This window comes from Castor canadensis, chromosome 14 (assembly GCF_047511655.1).
Source record: "Castor canadensis chromosome 14, mCasCan1.hap1v2, whole genome shotgun sequence".
Lineage (NCBI taxonomy): Eukaryota > Metazoa > Chordata > Mammalia > Rodentia > Castoridae > Castor > Castor canadensis.
The window spans coordinates 25,863,255-25,879,652 of record NC_133399.1 but is presented as its reverse complement, the minus strand read 5'-3'; the positions used below and the strand labels follow the sequence as shown (position 1 = coordinate 25,879,652).

Sequence of the window (16,398 nt, the reverse complement as noted above, 5' to 3'; positions counted from 1 at the left end):
ACTCAGGGAAGCAGAGGCAGGAAGAGGGTGATTTTTAAGGTTAGCCCAGGGAAAATTAGGGAGACCCTGTGTGAAAAGATATAAACAAAAGGTCTGCAGGTGTGGCTCAAAGTGGCAAGAGTACATGCCCAGCATTTGGGAGGTCCTGGGTTTGATCCCCAGTACCTGCCTTCCTTTTCCCCCAATACTAAAATCTGTAAGAAATGTTCTTAGCTATGGACCATAAAAAAACAGGCAGCAACCAAAATTTGGTGTGTAGCCAATTTGCCAAGCCCTGTTATGGAATATGCCAGGAACGTCTGAAAATGGCTCACAGAAAAATGGATGAAGTCTACAAATAAATGAGTCACTGAGGAATCTGGCTAAACATCTGTGGTGATGCCCGACCCCACCAGAAGTGAGAGAAATGCAAATCACAAGAGGCAGGAGATCCTGCTTTGTATCAGCTTCCGATGGATAAGAAAGGCAGAAATGAAGGAAAGTAATGTGCAGTTGGAAGCGTTAGGAAATGGGTGCCTCAGCATACCGGTGGGAGTGTGGATAGAGAGAGGATTAGATAGGACTTAGAAAGAAACTGCGGCTTCTCTGAGAGCCAACAGCCCCTCAGGACAGCATATGTGAGGCCGGCCCTAGCACTGTTCATGGGGCAGAAGTTGGAAGTAACATAGGCACTCACCATGAGGGGATTCCAAAAGGAAAGTGTCAGACACAACTAGGGCAGAGATCTACTCAGCTACTAAAAGCAACAGACAGAGCCGGGCACTGGTGGCTACTTGGCTGGTTCATGGTTGGAGACCAGACAGGGTAAACAGTTCTCGAGACCACATCTCCAAAGCAAGCAGAGCAAAATGTAAATGGTGCAAGTGTGAAGCAAGTACAAGCCCCGGTCTCACCAAATAAAAAAATAAATAAATAAAGCAACAGCCAGATTTACAAGGAAGAGTTGACAGGGTCTAGAGAGAAAATACTGGGCTTGGGGTAGAGCGCTTGCCTGGCATGTGTAAGGCCCTGGGTTCCATCCCCAGCACTACAATTAAAAAAAAAAAATGTAGAGCAGAAAAAACAAGAAACAGAAAGAGATTTTTTGTTTCTCTGAAACACAATACCATTTAAGGAAATTAAGCACCCGGAGGGCACAGTTTTCAAGGACACCAAGTATCTAAATAGGCCTCAGAAGGTGGAGGATGGTAAATATTAAGGGGTCTGAGAGGCCAGAAAAGTGGCCACAAGTGCCTGTCGCCCCAGCTATTGGGGAGACTGAGGCAGGAGGAACACTTGAGCCCAGGAGTTGAAGGGCCAGCCTGGGTCACACAGTGAGACCCCGTCTCAAAATAAAAACATTAAAAATTAAAACATAAACAATAGGAGTATGTGAACAGCACAGAGCAGAGGTTGGCAAGCTATGGCTTGTGGGCACAATTTTTACATTTTTAAGTGGTCAGGAAAACAATTTAGAAAGTACTGGGTTGGATGTGGCATGCCTATAATCCTAGCTATTCAGAGGTGGAGGTAGGAAGAACGAGGTTAGAGACCAGCCCAGGCTAAGTTAGCAAGGCCCTACCTGAAAAGAATAACTAAAGCAAAAAGGGCTAGAGGCGTGGCTCAAGTGGTAGAGCACTGCTGAGCAAGCATGAGGCCCTGAGTTCAAACCCCAGAAAAGTAAAATATGATACAATTTGGACAAGTAAAATATATGGGAAATGGAAATTTTAGCATCCATGAATATACACACATTCATTTACATATTGTCTATAGCTGGTTTTTTTTTTGGGTGTGGGGCAGTACTGGGGTTTGAACTTAGGACCTACACTTGAGCCACTCCGCCAGCCTTTTTTTGTGTTGGGTTTTTTTAAGATAGGGTCTCGTGAACTATTTGCCCAGGCTGGTTTTGAACCGTGATCCTCTTGATCTCTGCCTCCTGAGTAGCTGGGATTATAGACGTGGGCCACCAGCACCCAACTGTATGGCTGCTTTTTTGCTATGAAATGACAAAACAAGGCCTCAAATAAGTGTGTTTGAATAGTTGCTACATCTTGATAAGGCAGGGAAAAAAATACTTGAGACAAACCTGTGAGGTTGCAAGGCTGTCCGTATTGGGGAAGGGAAGATGGAGGTGAGAAAATAACACAGCAAAATGAGAGGTGTGTGTGCTAACCCGTGTGGATGGCCGGCATGAGCTGAAGAACACATGAACTTAATTTTGGGCTCCTCAACTGCAAAAATAATGGTTTTTTGGTTGGCTTTGGAGACACAGTTATACAGCTCAGGCTGGCCTTGAACTCATGATCCTCCTCTGCCTCAGCTTCCCGAGTGCCATGTTTTGATAATTAAATCATTCAGCTACACCCAGCCACAGGGAGGAAAAATGTTCTTTCAAGCCAGGCTGGTGGCACATGCCTATAATCCTAGCTACTTGGGAGGCTAAGATTGGGAGGATTGTGGTTCAAGGCTAGCCCAGACAAACAGTTCTGGGACTGAGGGTGTGGCTCAAGCTATAGAGCTCCTGCTTTGCAAGTGCAAAGTCCTGAGTTCAAATCCCAGTCCTGCTGACAACCCCCACCCCCAGCAATTTCCCACAGCTCCGGGCTGCCAGACAATAGAAAACATGTATTGCTTTCTGCATTAAAAATGTGGAAACGGGGCTGGGTGTAGTTCAGAGTGTACAATATTTCCCTACCATGCAAAAAGAAAAAAGGAAGCCACAAGGCAAATGTTTACAGCAGCTATACCTGCATAGCAATAGACTGAAGGGGTTATTCTTTGTTCTAGATTTTTCTGCACTTTTCAACTCTTCTGCAAACAGTATGATCACTCCCACAGTGCCATGATCTGAAGATCACAGGACATTTCAAAGCTTTGGAGCGAGCCCACTGACCCACATCCCTGGCTGTCCTTGTCTCTCTGACACCCAGCATTTGAGTTGGCCAAATCAGAAAAGGAATGGGACTTTGTGGGGTCCTCAGGCCTCTGTCCTCCTTTCCCACCTTATCCAGCCCCCTAAATTCCCCACCCTCCCACTAAAGAATGTGGATTGCTGCCCTGCTGAGAAACAGGGGCCTCACCAGATGGTAAAGAGCTTAGGCCCAGCTGGCCTCCTCCTCCAGGAAGGCTTTTGTCATTGAGTCATCAAGCTGACCAACCTTGTAGAACACAATGCATTAGCATCATCAGTCACTTAAATCCTTGTACAGTCCCATTTCATTTCCTATACTGACCCCCGCCAGATCACGTGAGCCCTGAGCCCTGTGAGACTCAATGTTTTTTTTTTGTTTGTTTGTTTTTGGTGGAACTGGGGTTTGAACTCATCGAGCTTTGCACTTGCAAGGCAGGTGCTCTACCACTTGATCCACACATCCAATCTATTTTGCTCTGGTTATTTTGGAAATGGAATCTTGAGAACTATTTGCCCAGTCTGGCCTCAAACCTCACTCCTCCTGATCTCAGCTTCCCAAATAGCTAGGATTACAGGCGTGAGCCACCGTACCTGGCTGACCTACTCTTTGATGCTCAGCCTCCCCAGCACATCTTTTCTGTCCCCATCACATTCTACCTTGCTCCACTCTTTACAAGCCTAAGTCCTTCCAGACCCCAGGGCCTTTGCACCTGCTATGGCCTTGTCTAGAACACTCCTTTTCCACCTCTTTGCCCGCCCAGCTGCTTCTTTCCCCTCATATCTTGGTTCAAGGATGCCAAAGAGCCTGGAGCTCCTGGACACCCATCATGCACACAGTGCCACGTTCAATACTTGACCCACATTTTCCTCTCTTTCCTCCGATTTTTGTTTTCTTTCTGGCAGTGCTGGGGATGGAACTCAGGACCTGACACATGCTAGGCAAGCACTTTACCCCAGAGCTGTGCTCCCGGCCATCACCTGCACTCAAGGCTCACATTAATCCAGTGATGACGCACTGCCAGGACCCCCAATTTTCAGCTAAAGAAACTGAAGCACAGAGATTAAATACCAGGCTCAAGAATATAGAAGCAGGGAAAACAGAACTTGAACTGAGTCCCTACCCCATCCCCTTGTCAGCAACCCATCCTCTCCCTCTCATCCTCTGCTTTGAACACAAGGTCCCTGTAATATTTCCATACTTATTTATTGTGGTTTCCTATTTACTGCAGAGGCTTTTATGTGTATGTGCCTTCCTGGTGCCTACAAAAGTCTAGCACATAGTAGGTGCTCTGAAAACATGCTGAATGAGATGACACTGAAATGAATGAACATACTCCAGCAGAAATTAAGCCTGGCTACAGCAAGAGGGAGTGAAGTGAGACACAAGGAAAGACTTCCAGGGGCAGCAGCTTGCACGGGGAGTGGACATTGCTATGTCTGTATGTCCTTCAGGCAGGGAGGGCCTCCTGGGAGGCAAGTCTGGAATGGAGGGTGTCTCTCAAGAGATTCGGAGGCTGGTCTGGGCGGGCCTCTGGCTGGGGGCCACTCTGAGTGTTTGGAGGGATACAGAACAGAATGGTGGTATCCAGAACTGGCCAGGAACCACACAGGGAGCAAGAAAACACAGCTTGTGAATCTTCTCCTGGAGCCTCAGTTTCCCCAGCTATACACAGGGTCAACCCGACAAGTATCAGTGGAAGCAGCAAGAATCACAGATTATGCACTGATTCATAAAGGCTCTAGAGGTGTGGAATCAGGATTGGACCACTTCACGGACAGAAAAGCTGAGGCCCAGAGGGGTGATGGTGTTCACCCACGGTCATACAGTAAGAAGTGGAATGGGAACCCAGGTCTCCGGCTGCATGGCCTTTCTTCAGCCCCTCCTTGGCTGAGACACAGCACAGCACTTGGCATTCCTTGGCTGGTGCTCAATAGAGAACAGCTGTCACTTTTACTATGAATCATTCAGGAAGCTTCCACCAGGCAGCTGACAATCTGTACCCCTTTCCTGGCATAGGACTCAGCGCTTCCTCTGGGGGCATCCCTTCCTCTCCCAAAGGTCACAGGGCTTGGGTGGGGCTCTGCCCTTGGGATCCAAGGCTAGCACAGTACCCACTCAGATGTTTACAGGTACTCCTTAGACTAGGACCTCCCTAACCACTGAACCTTTCATTCCAGGTTCCCTCTCCTGCCTGAGAAGCCTCCAGGACCAAGTCAGTAAGCTAGACACACCTGGATTCAGCTATGCCTGAAGCTGTCACTCAGTTCCATGAGCACATTTCCTTCCTATTTGTTATGCTGCTCTGAGACTGACTCCTGCCACTTAATGGATAAACCCACAGGGGTTTTGCCTCGCAAACCAACAGCCCATAATAACACGTTTCCTGGATATTTACAATGTGCCATACACGACGACATACCAGACACCCAATGACCCTGCACGTTCCCTACGGCCCTACGTCAGTGGCTTAATTGTTCCCTTTCTGGGGATGAAGGGACAAAGGGTCCAAGAGCTGGAGTGGTCTTTCTGGTCAAGGCCAAGGCTAGCTGGACAATGAGGCCAAGCTGCAGGAAGACAGAGGACTCCAGCCCTGCCCGTCCTTGGTGGCTCACCTGCCGCCCCGCTGCAGCTCCGCTCTGTGATGCTGATTTTCTTCACCATGTGTACGTTGCTGGTAGATGCCGTGGGCATGGGACACATGGCCTCTACCACCTCGTGGCTGCGAAACACAGGGGGGCTCTCGGGCCCGCTGGATGTCGCCAGGGCCCTCAGCCCTGCTCCATAGGGCTCCAGACTCTGGGCTCGCTGTGCAGGGGCCCCAGCAGCTGTGCTGGCTGCCACCTCCACCTCCCGTGGCCCCTCCACCACCCGGACAGTGTCCACACGGACAGGGCTGTCGGGCGGTGGCCAGGCCTGGGGCTGGGGCTCAGCCTGCTGGGCCTGAGCTGCCTGCAGCTCCTGGAGTGCTTTTTTGAGCTGGGTCTCCAACACAGCCACCTTGGCGGCCAGGGCAGCTTCCCCATCGGGCATGCCCAAGTCCCGTTCTCGGACCCAGGTACCCACACTGCGGGTCTCCAATGGCACGGGGTCCTCAAGGGGCTCCGGGAGGTCCAGGCACAGCTCACTGCGGCCCCGGGTCCCTGATGGGTGGCCCAGGAACTTCTGGCTCTTGAGCTGCACCGTGAGCTGTCGCTTCTCTTCCTGGAGGACCGACAGCTTCACTTGGAGCACGGGGATCAGCTTCACTTGCTCCTCCAGCTGCCGCAGCTTCCTCAGGGCACCCGCCATCTGCTCCCGCACGTGTGCCAGATGCCCAGCGCTAGGTGGCACCGGCGTGGACAGCCCCGAGCTGCGTGGCGTTGGGGGTGGCAGCCCCACTCCCACCAGGGAGCCTGTGGAGCCAGCCGCGCTGGGGGTCAGGGAGCCTAGGCCAGGGGGTGCGGCCGCCTGGTCCTCCAGGCGGCGCCGGGCATCCAGCAGAGTGCGCTCCACTCGTGGGTTGAAGCCCCCACGGGCCTCCAGGGCACCGTACTGCGGGTAGAAGCCCCGGCCACAGTAGGAGTAGGCTGAGTGGCGGCTGTCCCCGCTGGCATTCGAGCACAGTGACTCGGTGGACGTCCACCAGGAGCCGGGGCCGCGGGGCAGTGAGCTCAGGCGGGGGCGGCGCTGCACGGCCACCCGGCGCAGTGTGTGGCCCTTCTCAATGTCGTCCACATACTTGAGGAAGTCCAGGTCCAGGCGGTAGCCGTAGGGTGTCTCCACTGAGTAGGGTGGCTCAGGATCCTTGGCAGGGAAGGAGGGTGGGGAGGCTGGGCCGGGGGTCCCTGGAGTCAGGAGAGAACCACCACCTCTAGGTTACAGCTTCAGTCATTCTGCCAGCATTATACTGGTAAGCACGATGTTTTTGTTTGCTAGGTTTGCAGCACTGGGACTTGAACTCAGGACCTCAGGCTTTCTAGGCAGGTGCTCTAACACTTGAGCCACTCCATCAGTCTAAGCTACCACCTCTAAATGCTGCTGTCTCCCTTCTTGGGGTGCAGACTGATGCCCAGGGACAGTCAGAGTTTGTCTGCCCCAGAGATGGAGCCCACTGGCACTCAACTGTGTCTCCAGTCTCAAAATGCCCCCTTCCCCGGGATAGGGCTGTCCACCCACTCTGATCCCTGGGGCAGGGCTGTGCCTCCCCACCTCAGACCCAGAGAATACAGCTGTCTCCCCTCTCAGGCCCCCACAGCCAGGCTGTGCTTCCTCCCCTAGACCTCCATAGCAGGGCTGTGACTCCTCAGACTCCTGCAGTAGGGCTATGACTCTCCCTCACACCCCCACAGGGCTGCATCTCCCCCTCAGACTTGCCAGGGCAGAGCCTGGCCTTTCTGGCTCAGAACCCTAGAAAAGGGCCCGCTTCCCCTAACCCCTGGCCTGACCTGACCTGGGAATGGGGCTGGCACATGCAGGACCTGGGCCATCCTTGTCTGCAGACAATGGTCAAGAGTCGCTCCTGGGACTGCAAGTCAGATGGTCTGCAGCACTGGCTGCAGCTGACCTGGAGGAGATGGGTTGATGGGGGGGGAGGGGAGTCAGGAGGAGTCTTCAGGGGGAGGAGAAGAGACATGGCCACCCCCTCCATCACTACCCCACCCAGGACCCTCGCATAGGCACACACCCAGCCTGGCCGCCAAAAGGCCTAGAACAAAGAAACCAAACCTCCCCGCCTGCATGCACATCTGTCCAGCTGCTGGACAGGCTCCAGCTGTTCTTATAGCCCTGCCTCCACATGGCCCCCGGGATGGGGGCCCCAAGCCTGACATCCCCACCCTTCCTGTACCCCCTCCCCTCAGCCCAGGCTGGGATCGGGCCACAGAGAAAGATGGGGGGCAAAGACAGTTAGGTAGGGGGCTAGAGTGCTGACAGGGACAGTCCTCCAGCCAGGATCTAAGGGACACAGGAGACAAGAGAAAGGGCATATGGGACCCCTAAGTCCCCCGGCTGATGGGGGGTGTAGGGAAAGTGGGGGAGGCAGCAAGTTGTGAAGCCTTTCCCCTTTATGGAAACAATTTTCTCTAAAAATAAACAGTTTCGCTGCTGGGCTACACAGAACTTCCTGCCCCCCCAGGATGCGTCCGGCATGGAGGGCGCAGCAGGGATAGAGGGCCAGGGCGGAGGCCCGGGAAGTCATGGGGGTGGAGGGGAGGAAGTAAGTGGGGGCGCCTTGAGGCTGTGAAAGGGAGGGACAATCAGGACCTCTCACTAACTATCCCTCAGTCCTGGAGGCTGGCCAGGGTCCCTTTGTCCCCAACACCCTGCCTGAACTTGGCCAGTCCTTTTTGCTGTCTGACTTCTAGCCACCTTAATGCAGAGGTCTTGGCCCATTTCACCACCACAGTGGCCTATTCTGGCCTGTGGGCAGCAGGGCGGTGGGTACCTGGGAGGATGGGCCAGGTGGGAAACCTGCCGGGCATGAAGGCGGGGCTGGAGCTCCAGGGGCACCTAAACTTGTCCTTGTCCGATTGTCCTGTCTTGCTTAATTTCTCTCCACGTCTCTCTGTACCTCGCCGGGTCTCCGTCCCTCTGTATGTCTCTGCACGTCTCTCTACGTCTCTGTCCTCACTTCGCTGGCTTTCTTTCAACACCTGGAATGCACAGTGACCAATTATAGGAAATTTGGTTTTCCATTTGCTTGGAGTCTTACCCCTCTAACAACAGACAGTTGGTCCAAAATACTTTCTGGAGACTTAAGAGAAACCCAAAGTGCTGGAGGGAGAGCAAATGATATTAATAACTACAGTAACAATGTCTGCCTGACAACCCCAGGAGGTGGACAGTTACTGCCCTGGTTTACAGATAGGGAATACAGGGGTACAGTGACTTATTCAGGGTCACTTAGGCAGCAGACTTGAACTGAAACCTGGCAACTCTGACCAGTGCTCATCAAGTCACCACCTCCAAACTCCATACCCCTTTACCATTTCCCAGACATGGAAACTTGAGGTCTGAAGGTGTCAGGTCATCGGCCTGCCATCCACGCAGTCTGGGGTGAGGGGAAGAGAAATAAAATATGGGGATGGATGTGGGGGGATTTAGGATACTCCAAGAGAGGGGAGGTGGGAGAGCCCAGGGAGGGGGTGTAGGGGGTCAGCCCAAGGCACCTCCCCACTAGGCAGGAAATGTCCCGTGTTTTCCTGCCCCTCTCTCCACCCTAAAGTTGGGGGCAAGAAGGACCCCGCCTCGTGCATGGAGGGGGCGGGGCCTGCGGGGTCCCGGCTAATGGCAAACAGCTGTGGCTCCCCACACCGGCCCAGCAGCCAGGCTGAGGCCCAGCCTGGACAGACGGACGGATGGACGGACGCCTTCCCGCCGCCTGGGACCTGACCGGGCCGCGGAGGGCGGCGAAGGGGGACAGCGCACGGTGGTGGGGGGAGACAGAGGCAGGGGTAGGGACAGAGGGTAGGCAGTGCTGGGGGACAGCAGCAGGGCATGAGGAAGGGATGGAGGTGGATGGGGGGCTAGGGAAGCAAGGCCGAGGTGAAAGGTGGGGAGGGGACAGTGGCACGGGGACCGAGTCCGGAAAGTTTGGCTACCGATGGTGAAGCTGGAGGCAGCGGCTCTCAGGGAACCAGTGAGGTTGTGTGCCAGGGGTTGGAGGTGGAGATGGGACTCCCCCTCGAACCCTGAACCTAACTCCAACCCCAACCCAGCCCCGGGTCCTACTCGCCTGGCGCGCTCCGGCCGCCGCCGCCGTCCCTGCGTCCCGCCGCCCGTGCGTCCTCCGCGCGCCGCCGCCCGGTCGCCAGGCCCTCGGCCCCGCCCCTATCGCTGACCACGCCCCCTCCCTCGCTCAGGCCACGCCCCCCTGCAGCCGCCCGGGCGCCTCCTCTGTGGGGGTCGGGAAAACTGTGGACGGACACGGTGTCACCTGGAAGGCAGGTATGTGTGCAGGTCGGTGGTGGGAGGATGGTGCGGTCACGTCGCCCCGACCCCCGCCTCTCCGCACATCCCCCCTCTCCGCAGGCTGCCCCCGCCCGCTGCAGCTGGGCCGCTGCGGGGGGCTGGACGTCTGAGCGGCGGGAGGGGGCGGGGCTGGCCGGGGCCCAGCGCGGGGCGGGCGCGGCGGCGGGAGGTCACCCCTCCCCCACGGCGGCCCAGGGCTGGAAGCCGCCCAGCGCAGGCCTGGTACATGGTGGCGTGACCGCTGCGGGGCAGGGAGAGGAGGGGAGGGGAGGGGAGGGGGGGGGCAGCTTCAGCGAGACTGAACAGCCAAGCCGGACCTAGACTGTGATCCCCGAGTGCAGTGTTTTACTGCACGCTGCCTCAGTTTCCCCATCGGTAAAATGGGACTAATTGTGCTGCCCATCTGATAGGTGTGTTGATAAAAATTCCCCAAACAGTAGGCTTAATGGACGGCCTGCTTTATTTTTTATTTTTGCGGTACTGGAGATGGAATCCAGGCATTTAAGCATGCTAAGCAAGTGCTGTAGGCGGACTACTTGTGTGTAGAACTTTCTAAAAGCCATTCATTGTAGAGCTTAGCACTTGGTAAAGGCTTAATACATTTTACAGTTATTCCCAGTGGACTTGTGCATTATCTGTGTGTCACCTTCCCTGCCAGAATGTCAGCTCCCCCAGTGCAGGCATTTGTGTTTGTTGTCACCAGTGTCCCAGGGATCTCAGTGTCTCAACGGATGTCTCAGGACCTGTGGATGCAGGGGATGACTGCATACACTTGACCCAACCCCCAGGGACCACATCACACAAGTTGCATATTAAAAAAAAAACATTTTAAATTAAAAAAGGTATTAGGCATTAGTGTACACAGATGGGAACGGACAGACAGGGACAGAGGGCCCAGTCCCGGGTACAGTGTGGTCACCCTGTGAACCACGGGGTGGTAGGAGTGACTCCCAGTGAAGGCGCAGGCAGCTGAGGCCTGGTTGTGGATTCAGGTCCTCTGGGCTCAGAGATCTGTCTTTCGGAAACTTGCTCTGTTCAGTGAGTTCCTAGTGAGGAATGAAGTAAGTTAGCATGGCCGCAGGGCCCCCAACTCCATAATGCTCCCCAACCCACCTTTTCTTCCCCCTCCTCCTCTTCCAAGGATCCTTCTAGGATGTTTCCTGCCCATTTTTAGTAATCCTCCTGATCTGGACATGGGGTTTGACGCTTTTCTCTTGGAATTCACCATGGGAGGTAGCAATCATGCCCATTTCCAGATGTGGAAACTGAGACTCAGTTTCTGAGGCACAGCTGCCCAGAGCCTACACTGCATTTGTACATGTGGACAAGGGATTTCCCCATCCATGTCTGGCTTGGCCTGGTTCTGCTTGCCGTTTCTAGAGTGGGGAGCCCAAGTCTGGGCACCTGAGACTGGCTGGGGTGGGTGCCAGCAGCTGGGGCAGGCGCTGGGTAAGGAGGGGCTGAAGAGCCTCCCGTAGGCGGCAGTAGTGGCGCTCCAGTTCTCTGTGGTACTCTTTTTGGTCCGGCCCAATCAGGGCCTTGTTCTTCCGCAGTGCGTCCTCACACCTGAGGGCCAGATGTAGAGAATGCTCCAGTTGGCCCGAGGTGAGGGTCACACAAGCCAAGAAGCTACAAAGAGGTGTCAGGTGGACAAAGGCTTATAATGGGACCCCCAAACAGACTAATGGAGGGTGCTGGGCCTACTTCTTGCAGAAGTCCTTGAAACACAGCCGAAGTTTGTTATGATGCCGGAAGAGTTTAGGGTCTTCTGGGATGTCTGCCAAAAACACCTGTGCTACCTCCAAGGGACCCTACAGGGGGAGAGGGACTTGTAAGGGAGCCTGCTAGGCACTTAAGAGACCGCTGGCAGCCTGCATCCCCCCCCATCCCAGCCGTGCCTGGTTCACAGTGGGACCCACGGATCCCTGCAACACCATCTGCAACATCTTAGCATCTGGAGGGTCCTGCTCTGTGGCAAAAGCCAGCTCCCGTGTCTTCTTCTGCATGTCCTCGATGGCCACCTCCACTGGCGTCAGCACCATCTGCAGGTAAGGGAGGGAGATGGTGTCCTGGCCCAAGTCAGCTCAAGGGAGCTTGAATGGGATCTGCTGGGGGCAGTAAACAAGGCCCAAAGCTTCCGCCTGCCTGGGTTGCCCACCAAGGGGATCTTGGCTTAGCCGCCTTTGGCTTTGGTCAGGGTCCACCTTGGAGCTGCTGAGACTGGCGCCCTTGAATCCGAGGGTCTGGAGGTTGTAGTTTGGGGTCCTTAAACTTCCTCACCTGGTTCTGGGGTCTCTATGCCTCCTCGATCTAGGTCTGAGATCCCTGGGCCAGCCAGAGTCTGGGGTCTCCCAACCTTCCCTTCCCAAGCTTGATATCCTCCCACCTCCCCTCCCTAGACCTGATGGGTCCCTCCTTTTCCCTCCCTGGGCCCCACCTCCTCCCGGTGGCACACGCGGATGCGCGTCTTGATGTAGGGGAAGGCGTGCTCTGTACTGAGCAGCGTCTTGCGCTTGTGCTGCTCCGGCAGTTCGCCATGCGCGCGCCCGTCGGGCGTGAAGGGCGTGCAGAACAGGAAGGCGCGCAACCCGTAGTTGCGGTCGAAGTAGGTCACACGGTCCTTGAGCTCGTAGGTGTCAAAGTGTGGCTCCACGTATGTGATCTGGATATAGGCCTGGAGCACAGGGTCAAATGTAAGGATCACCTGACTCCTAGTTACAGACTTGGTGAGCCAGTCCCTGGCCAAGGATGCCCTGGGTCAGGGGGACTTCGATTCTGGGGTTCTCAGATATTCTTATGGATATCTGGGAATCCCTGCAGGAATAGGATTTGCGGATTCTATCCTTATCCCAAGGGGATAAGATTGGGGTTGTGCAGAAAAATAGATTTGGTTTGATTTTTGCGTGGCTCAGGCTGGGATCCTCTAGCCTCTGTCTCCAGAGTACTGGGATTATAGGTGTGCCTCACCATGCCCGGTAAGAAACAGGTTTTAAGGTCTCCAGGAAATAGTACTTTGAAATCTCCTTTGTTAGATTTTAGGGGAATGGTCGAGGGACTTACCTTTCGTGGATCGAGCTTGGACTTGTCCACGGGATTAGAGTCTTTGATAATCTCCACGACATCATCCCCGAACCTCTCGGTGTAGAACTCCTGAGGATACAGGGCTAACTCAGGACTGCAGAGGTGCAGCCCCTGCTCCAGTCCTGGGGCAGCCCCATGCTGCATCCTTCTCCCTGGGCACTCTGACATGCCTCCAGCCGGTGTGAGATCTCCGCCAGCTTTGTGATCGATGGCTCCTTGTACACAAACTCCTGCTCATCCAGGTCCCCAAAGCGGGAGCCGTAAAAGCCCACCCGGAAATACGTTCCAAATACGCGCTGAGGCTGTGGGAAGGTGGTGGGGTGTTACCTGGCAGGCACTATTGAAAGTCTTCCCACCCGAGACACATGTCCTGGTGTGGGATGCAGAGGAAAACAAGATAGGACTGGGGAGGAATGGGTACTGGCACAGGGGACCCCTGAGAACTTCAGGGTACCAGCCTGGACCACAGCCAAATGCTTGGATTTTTTTTTTTTTTTTTTTTTGGTGGGACAGGGGTTTGAATTCAGGGCTTCACGCTTCAAAGCAAGCACTCTACTGCTTGAGCCACCCCTCCAATCTATTGGACTCTTGCTTTTTCTCCCCAGCCTGTCTTTGTTTCCCAAATACTCATCCTTGTTGAACACAAGTCTTGAATTTCTGTTTTTCTGTCTGGCACTGTGCAGTTTTTTCATCATCTGGGTGCTAGTACCAAATTAGGACTAGGCTGTGCTCTTCATGTCTGCCCTAACGCCCATGAGCCCGTGTATACAGCAGGTGCTCTCATCTTTCCTCTTGCCCTGGGACAGACCCTCTGGCTCCCTTGTTCTAGGACACTCCCTTCCCCGTCCCCAGACCTATGCTTAGAAGGAGGAATAACCCCCCACCCTTCCCCAAGGCTACCACCCTCTGCCCCCAAGGGAAAGGAAGTGGGGTGGCCCCATGTTCACTTACCAAGGCAAAGCCAGCAGTGTGGGGAAACACGATGGGGCCAGGGGTGTGGGGACAGAGAGACACAGTCATGGGAGAGGTCAAAGATCAGAGCCCCCCCCCCCCCAAGTCCTGGTTTTTTGCTATCCTTTGAAAACAGGGAGATCAGGGATTGGGGAGGGCAGGGACTTGTCCCCACCCAGCCTGCCTGCCAGAGCTCTGGGTTCCTGCCATCTTTGGCCAGAAAATTCTCCCTAAACTAGGAGATGCCTAAAAATAGAAAGGAAGAGGCAGGATTTGGGGGGGGGGGTGGGGGCTCATTAACAAGAGATGAGGAGCAGAGATCTTGGGAGAAGTTGGGTGTTGGGGAGGCAGAGACAGAGAAAGACTAAGAGAGATGTTGAGCTAGAGATATGGAGAGAGGAAGACTGCAGTGATGGGGAAGAGGCAGAGATGGGAGAGATGGAGGAAGTTAGAGCCCCCACTCCACCCTTTCCCCCCACCCCCACCAGTGGCTGAGCTGGCCTTGCCCGAAGAAGGGGTGTCTCTGGAGAGGTACCAGCTGGGTGACTCACAGGCTGCCCTTGAGATCTGGGGCGGGGGGAGGGGGCGTTTGGGGAAAGGGGAGCTGTGCGTCATCACCCAGCTGCCTGGGGCCCCTTGTGTAGGGTGACCATGCTTCTCTGGCGTCCCCTAGTGGCCACCAACCACTGCAGACTGGGAATCCCAGGGGTCCCAGAGAAAGGCAGCCACGGACTTACCTCCCAGCCAGAGCTCTGTGGGGGAGAGAAGGGTCAAGGTTAGGCAAGCCTGGGGTTAGGCTGAGGGAGGGGCACAGGGCAGAGTCTGGGGAGGGCCCACCTGGTGCATGATCTTGGTGAAAGCCTCCTGCAGTTTGCCGTGCACGGCAGCCAGCTTCTTGTAGTCTCGGTGGGCTTCCAGGATGGGGATGAGGTTTTTGTAGACCTCATTCACAGCCTCATAGAGTCCACCCTGGGGTGTGGGTGGGGATGGGGTTCAGGAATCTCCAAGTCCTTATCCTGCCTGGAATACCTCCCCCCAGGCTCTGTTTCTATCTCCCCCACCCCCTCTGTCACCACCTCCAGGAAGCTCACCCCGATCACCCTCACCCCAGAACTGGCTCCAGCCTTTCTGCTAGGCCCCCATAGAACCCTCTGCTAGGATCGACCATTTCCAACATGACCCTTACTTGGTGGGAAGGGCTCAGGGTTATTTTGTAGGGCTGGGAATGGAACTTGGAGCTTTGAGCATGATAGGCAAGCGCTCTATCACCCCCAGCCCTGAAACTTTTTTGTCTCAGAGGGGAAACTGAGCCTCAGAGATACGGACAGGTGCCTGAAAGCCAGGACTTAAATGCCAGCCCACTTGGCCTGGTGCTCCTGATGCTCAACTGCTACCTAGCATGTGAAAACAGCCACTTGCAGATCCCTCCATCAAGGCTGGCACACAGCAGGTGCCTTTCAGTGTTTGTTGATTGACTATCTGAAGGTCTGTGTCTGCTCTCTACCCCAAGGCTTTTGTCTCCAAAAACTCAAGGACAGTGATGATAATGAAAACATCAGTAGAGGCAACATGAAAAAAGTCTCACTGGGGAGGAGCTGGGGTGTAGTTCAGTGGTAGAGCTCTCACCTAGGATGTGTGAGACCACACATTAAAAAAAAAATCTCCATGGAAAACCTGACCTTGAATCTGACCAGGCCCTCAGATCTAACTACCAGCTCCCAAAGATGACAAGAACTGAGAAACAGATAAAGTGACATGGTAGGGACACACCAGCCCCACACAGGCCAGAAAATGCTGGAGCACAAACCCTATTTCTCCCACAAGTCCATCACAGAAGCACCAGTTGCATTCATACCAACAAGCAAACTGGAGGAGAAAGTTCCTTTACAACACTGGAAAACAGGGCACGTAGGCATTGCTGAGTGCCGTGGTACACACCTGTAATCCTAGCTACTTGGGAGGCTGAGATTAGGAGGATCGAGGTTCGAGATTAACCCAAGAAAAAGCGAGACCCCCATCTCAACCAACAAGCTGACCCTATCTCAAAAATAACCAAAAGCAAAAAAAAAGGCTTGGGCATGGCACAGGCGGTAGAGAGCCTGCCCCGTGAGGCTCAGTTCCTGAGTTCAAATCCCAGTACCACAAACAAAAAAAGTGCATAAAACCCTTCTTTCAAAAAGGGGGAATATGGAAACTGATTTCCCCCTTTTTTTTTTTTTTTTAAATCTTTTTAGATGAAAGGAAACTACTTAGGCTTCAGGACAGTGAAATGGATGTCTCTGAAATAGCAAATGGTGTACACGTGTCAACGCCCACAGAACGTATAACCCCAATAGTGAGCCCAGATGTGAACTGTGGATGCTGGGTGATAATGTCACTGTAGTGTCATCAAATGTGCCAGAGGTTGATAGTGGGGGAGGCTGTGTATGTTGGGAGCAGATGTATAGATTTGGACTCTGTATTTTCCACTTAATTTTGCTGTGGACTGAAAACTGCTCTAAAAAAATAAAGTTTATTAGCTGGG

At 54.2% G+C, this 16,398-nt stretch overlaps 2 protein-coding genes and 1 long non-coding RNA gene across 9 annotated transcripts in view; 1 reads left to right on the top strand and 2 right to left on the bottom strand.

The window, feature by feature from the left end:
• The window catches only part of Kank2 (KN motif and ankyrin repeat domains 2), a 25,030-nt gene extending 15,318 nt beyond the window's left edge, over nt 1-9,712 (bottom strand). For 2 of the 4 annotated variants that reach the window (XM_020181436.2, XM_074054051.1), the window contains exons 1-4: nt 9,607-9,712; nt 8,317-8,524; nt 7,324-7,437; nt 5,507-6,718 (exon numbers count right to left, since the gene is read on the bottom strand). In XM_020181436.2, coding sequence (XP_020037025.2) covers nt 5,507-6,718; nt 7,324-7,360 — 1,249 coding nt within the window. In that variant the 5' untranslated portion in view covers nt 7,361-7,437; nt 8,317-8,524; nt 9,607-9,712. Of the gene's footprint in view, nt 1-5,506; nt 6,719-7,323; nt 7,438-8,316; nt 8,525-8,857; nt 8,923-9,472; nt 9,586-9,606 lie in introns of those variants that run through there. The other 2 variants (XM_020181438.2, XM_074054050.1) reach the window with 2 other exon arrangements.
• Nucleotides 8,949-16,398, top strand: LOC141416752 (uncharacterized). The gene is made up of 4 exons (XR_012441344.1): nt 8,949-9,325; nt 9,734-9,818; nt 11,735-11,890; nt 16,109-16,398. It is a non-coding gene; the product is annotated as an uncharacterized lncRNA (long non-coding RNA).
• Dock6 (dedicator of cytokinesis 6) overlaps nt 10,653-16,398 on the bottom strand; it is a 47,575-nt gene continuing 41,829 nt past the window's right edge. For 3 of the 4 annotated variants that reach the window (XM_020181447.2, XM_020181439.2, XM_020181440.2), the window contains 9 exons: nt 14,712-14,843; nt 14,612-14,626; nt 13,094-13,219; nt 12,903-12,992; nt 12,280-12,516; nt 11,741-11,884; nt 11,547-11,653; nt 11,247-11,408; nt 10,653-10,888 (listed from right to left, as the gene is read on the bottom strand). In XM_020181447.2, the coding sequence (XP_020037036.1) occupies nt 10,846-10,888; nt 11,247-11,408; nt 11,547-11,653; nt 11,741-11,884; nt 12,280-12,516; nt 12,903-12,992; nt 13,094-13,219; nt 14,612-14,626; nt 14,712-14,843 (1,056 nt within the window). In that variant the 3' untranslated portion in view covers nt 10,653-10,845. Of the gene's footprint in view, nt 10,889-11,213; nt 11,409-11,546; nt 11,654-11,740; nt 11,885-12,279; nt 12,517-12,902; nt 12,993-13,093; nt 13,220-14,611; nt 14,627-14,711; nt 14,844-16,398 lie in introns of all 4 variants that reach the window. The other variant, XM_074054049.1, reaches the window with a different exon arrangement.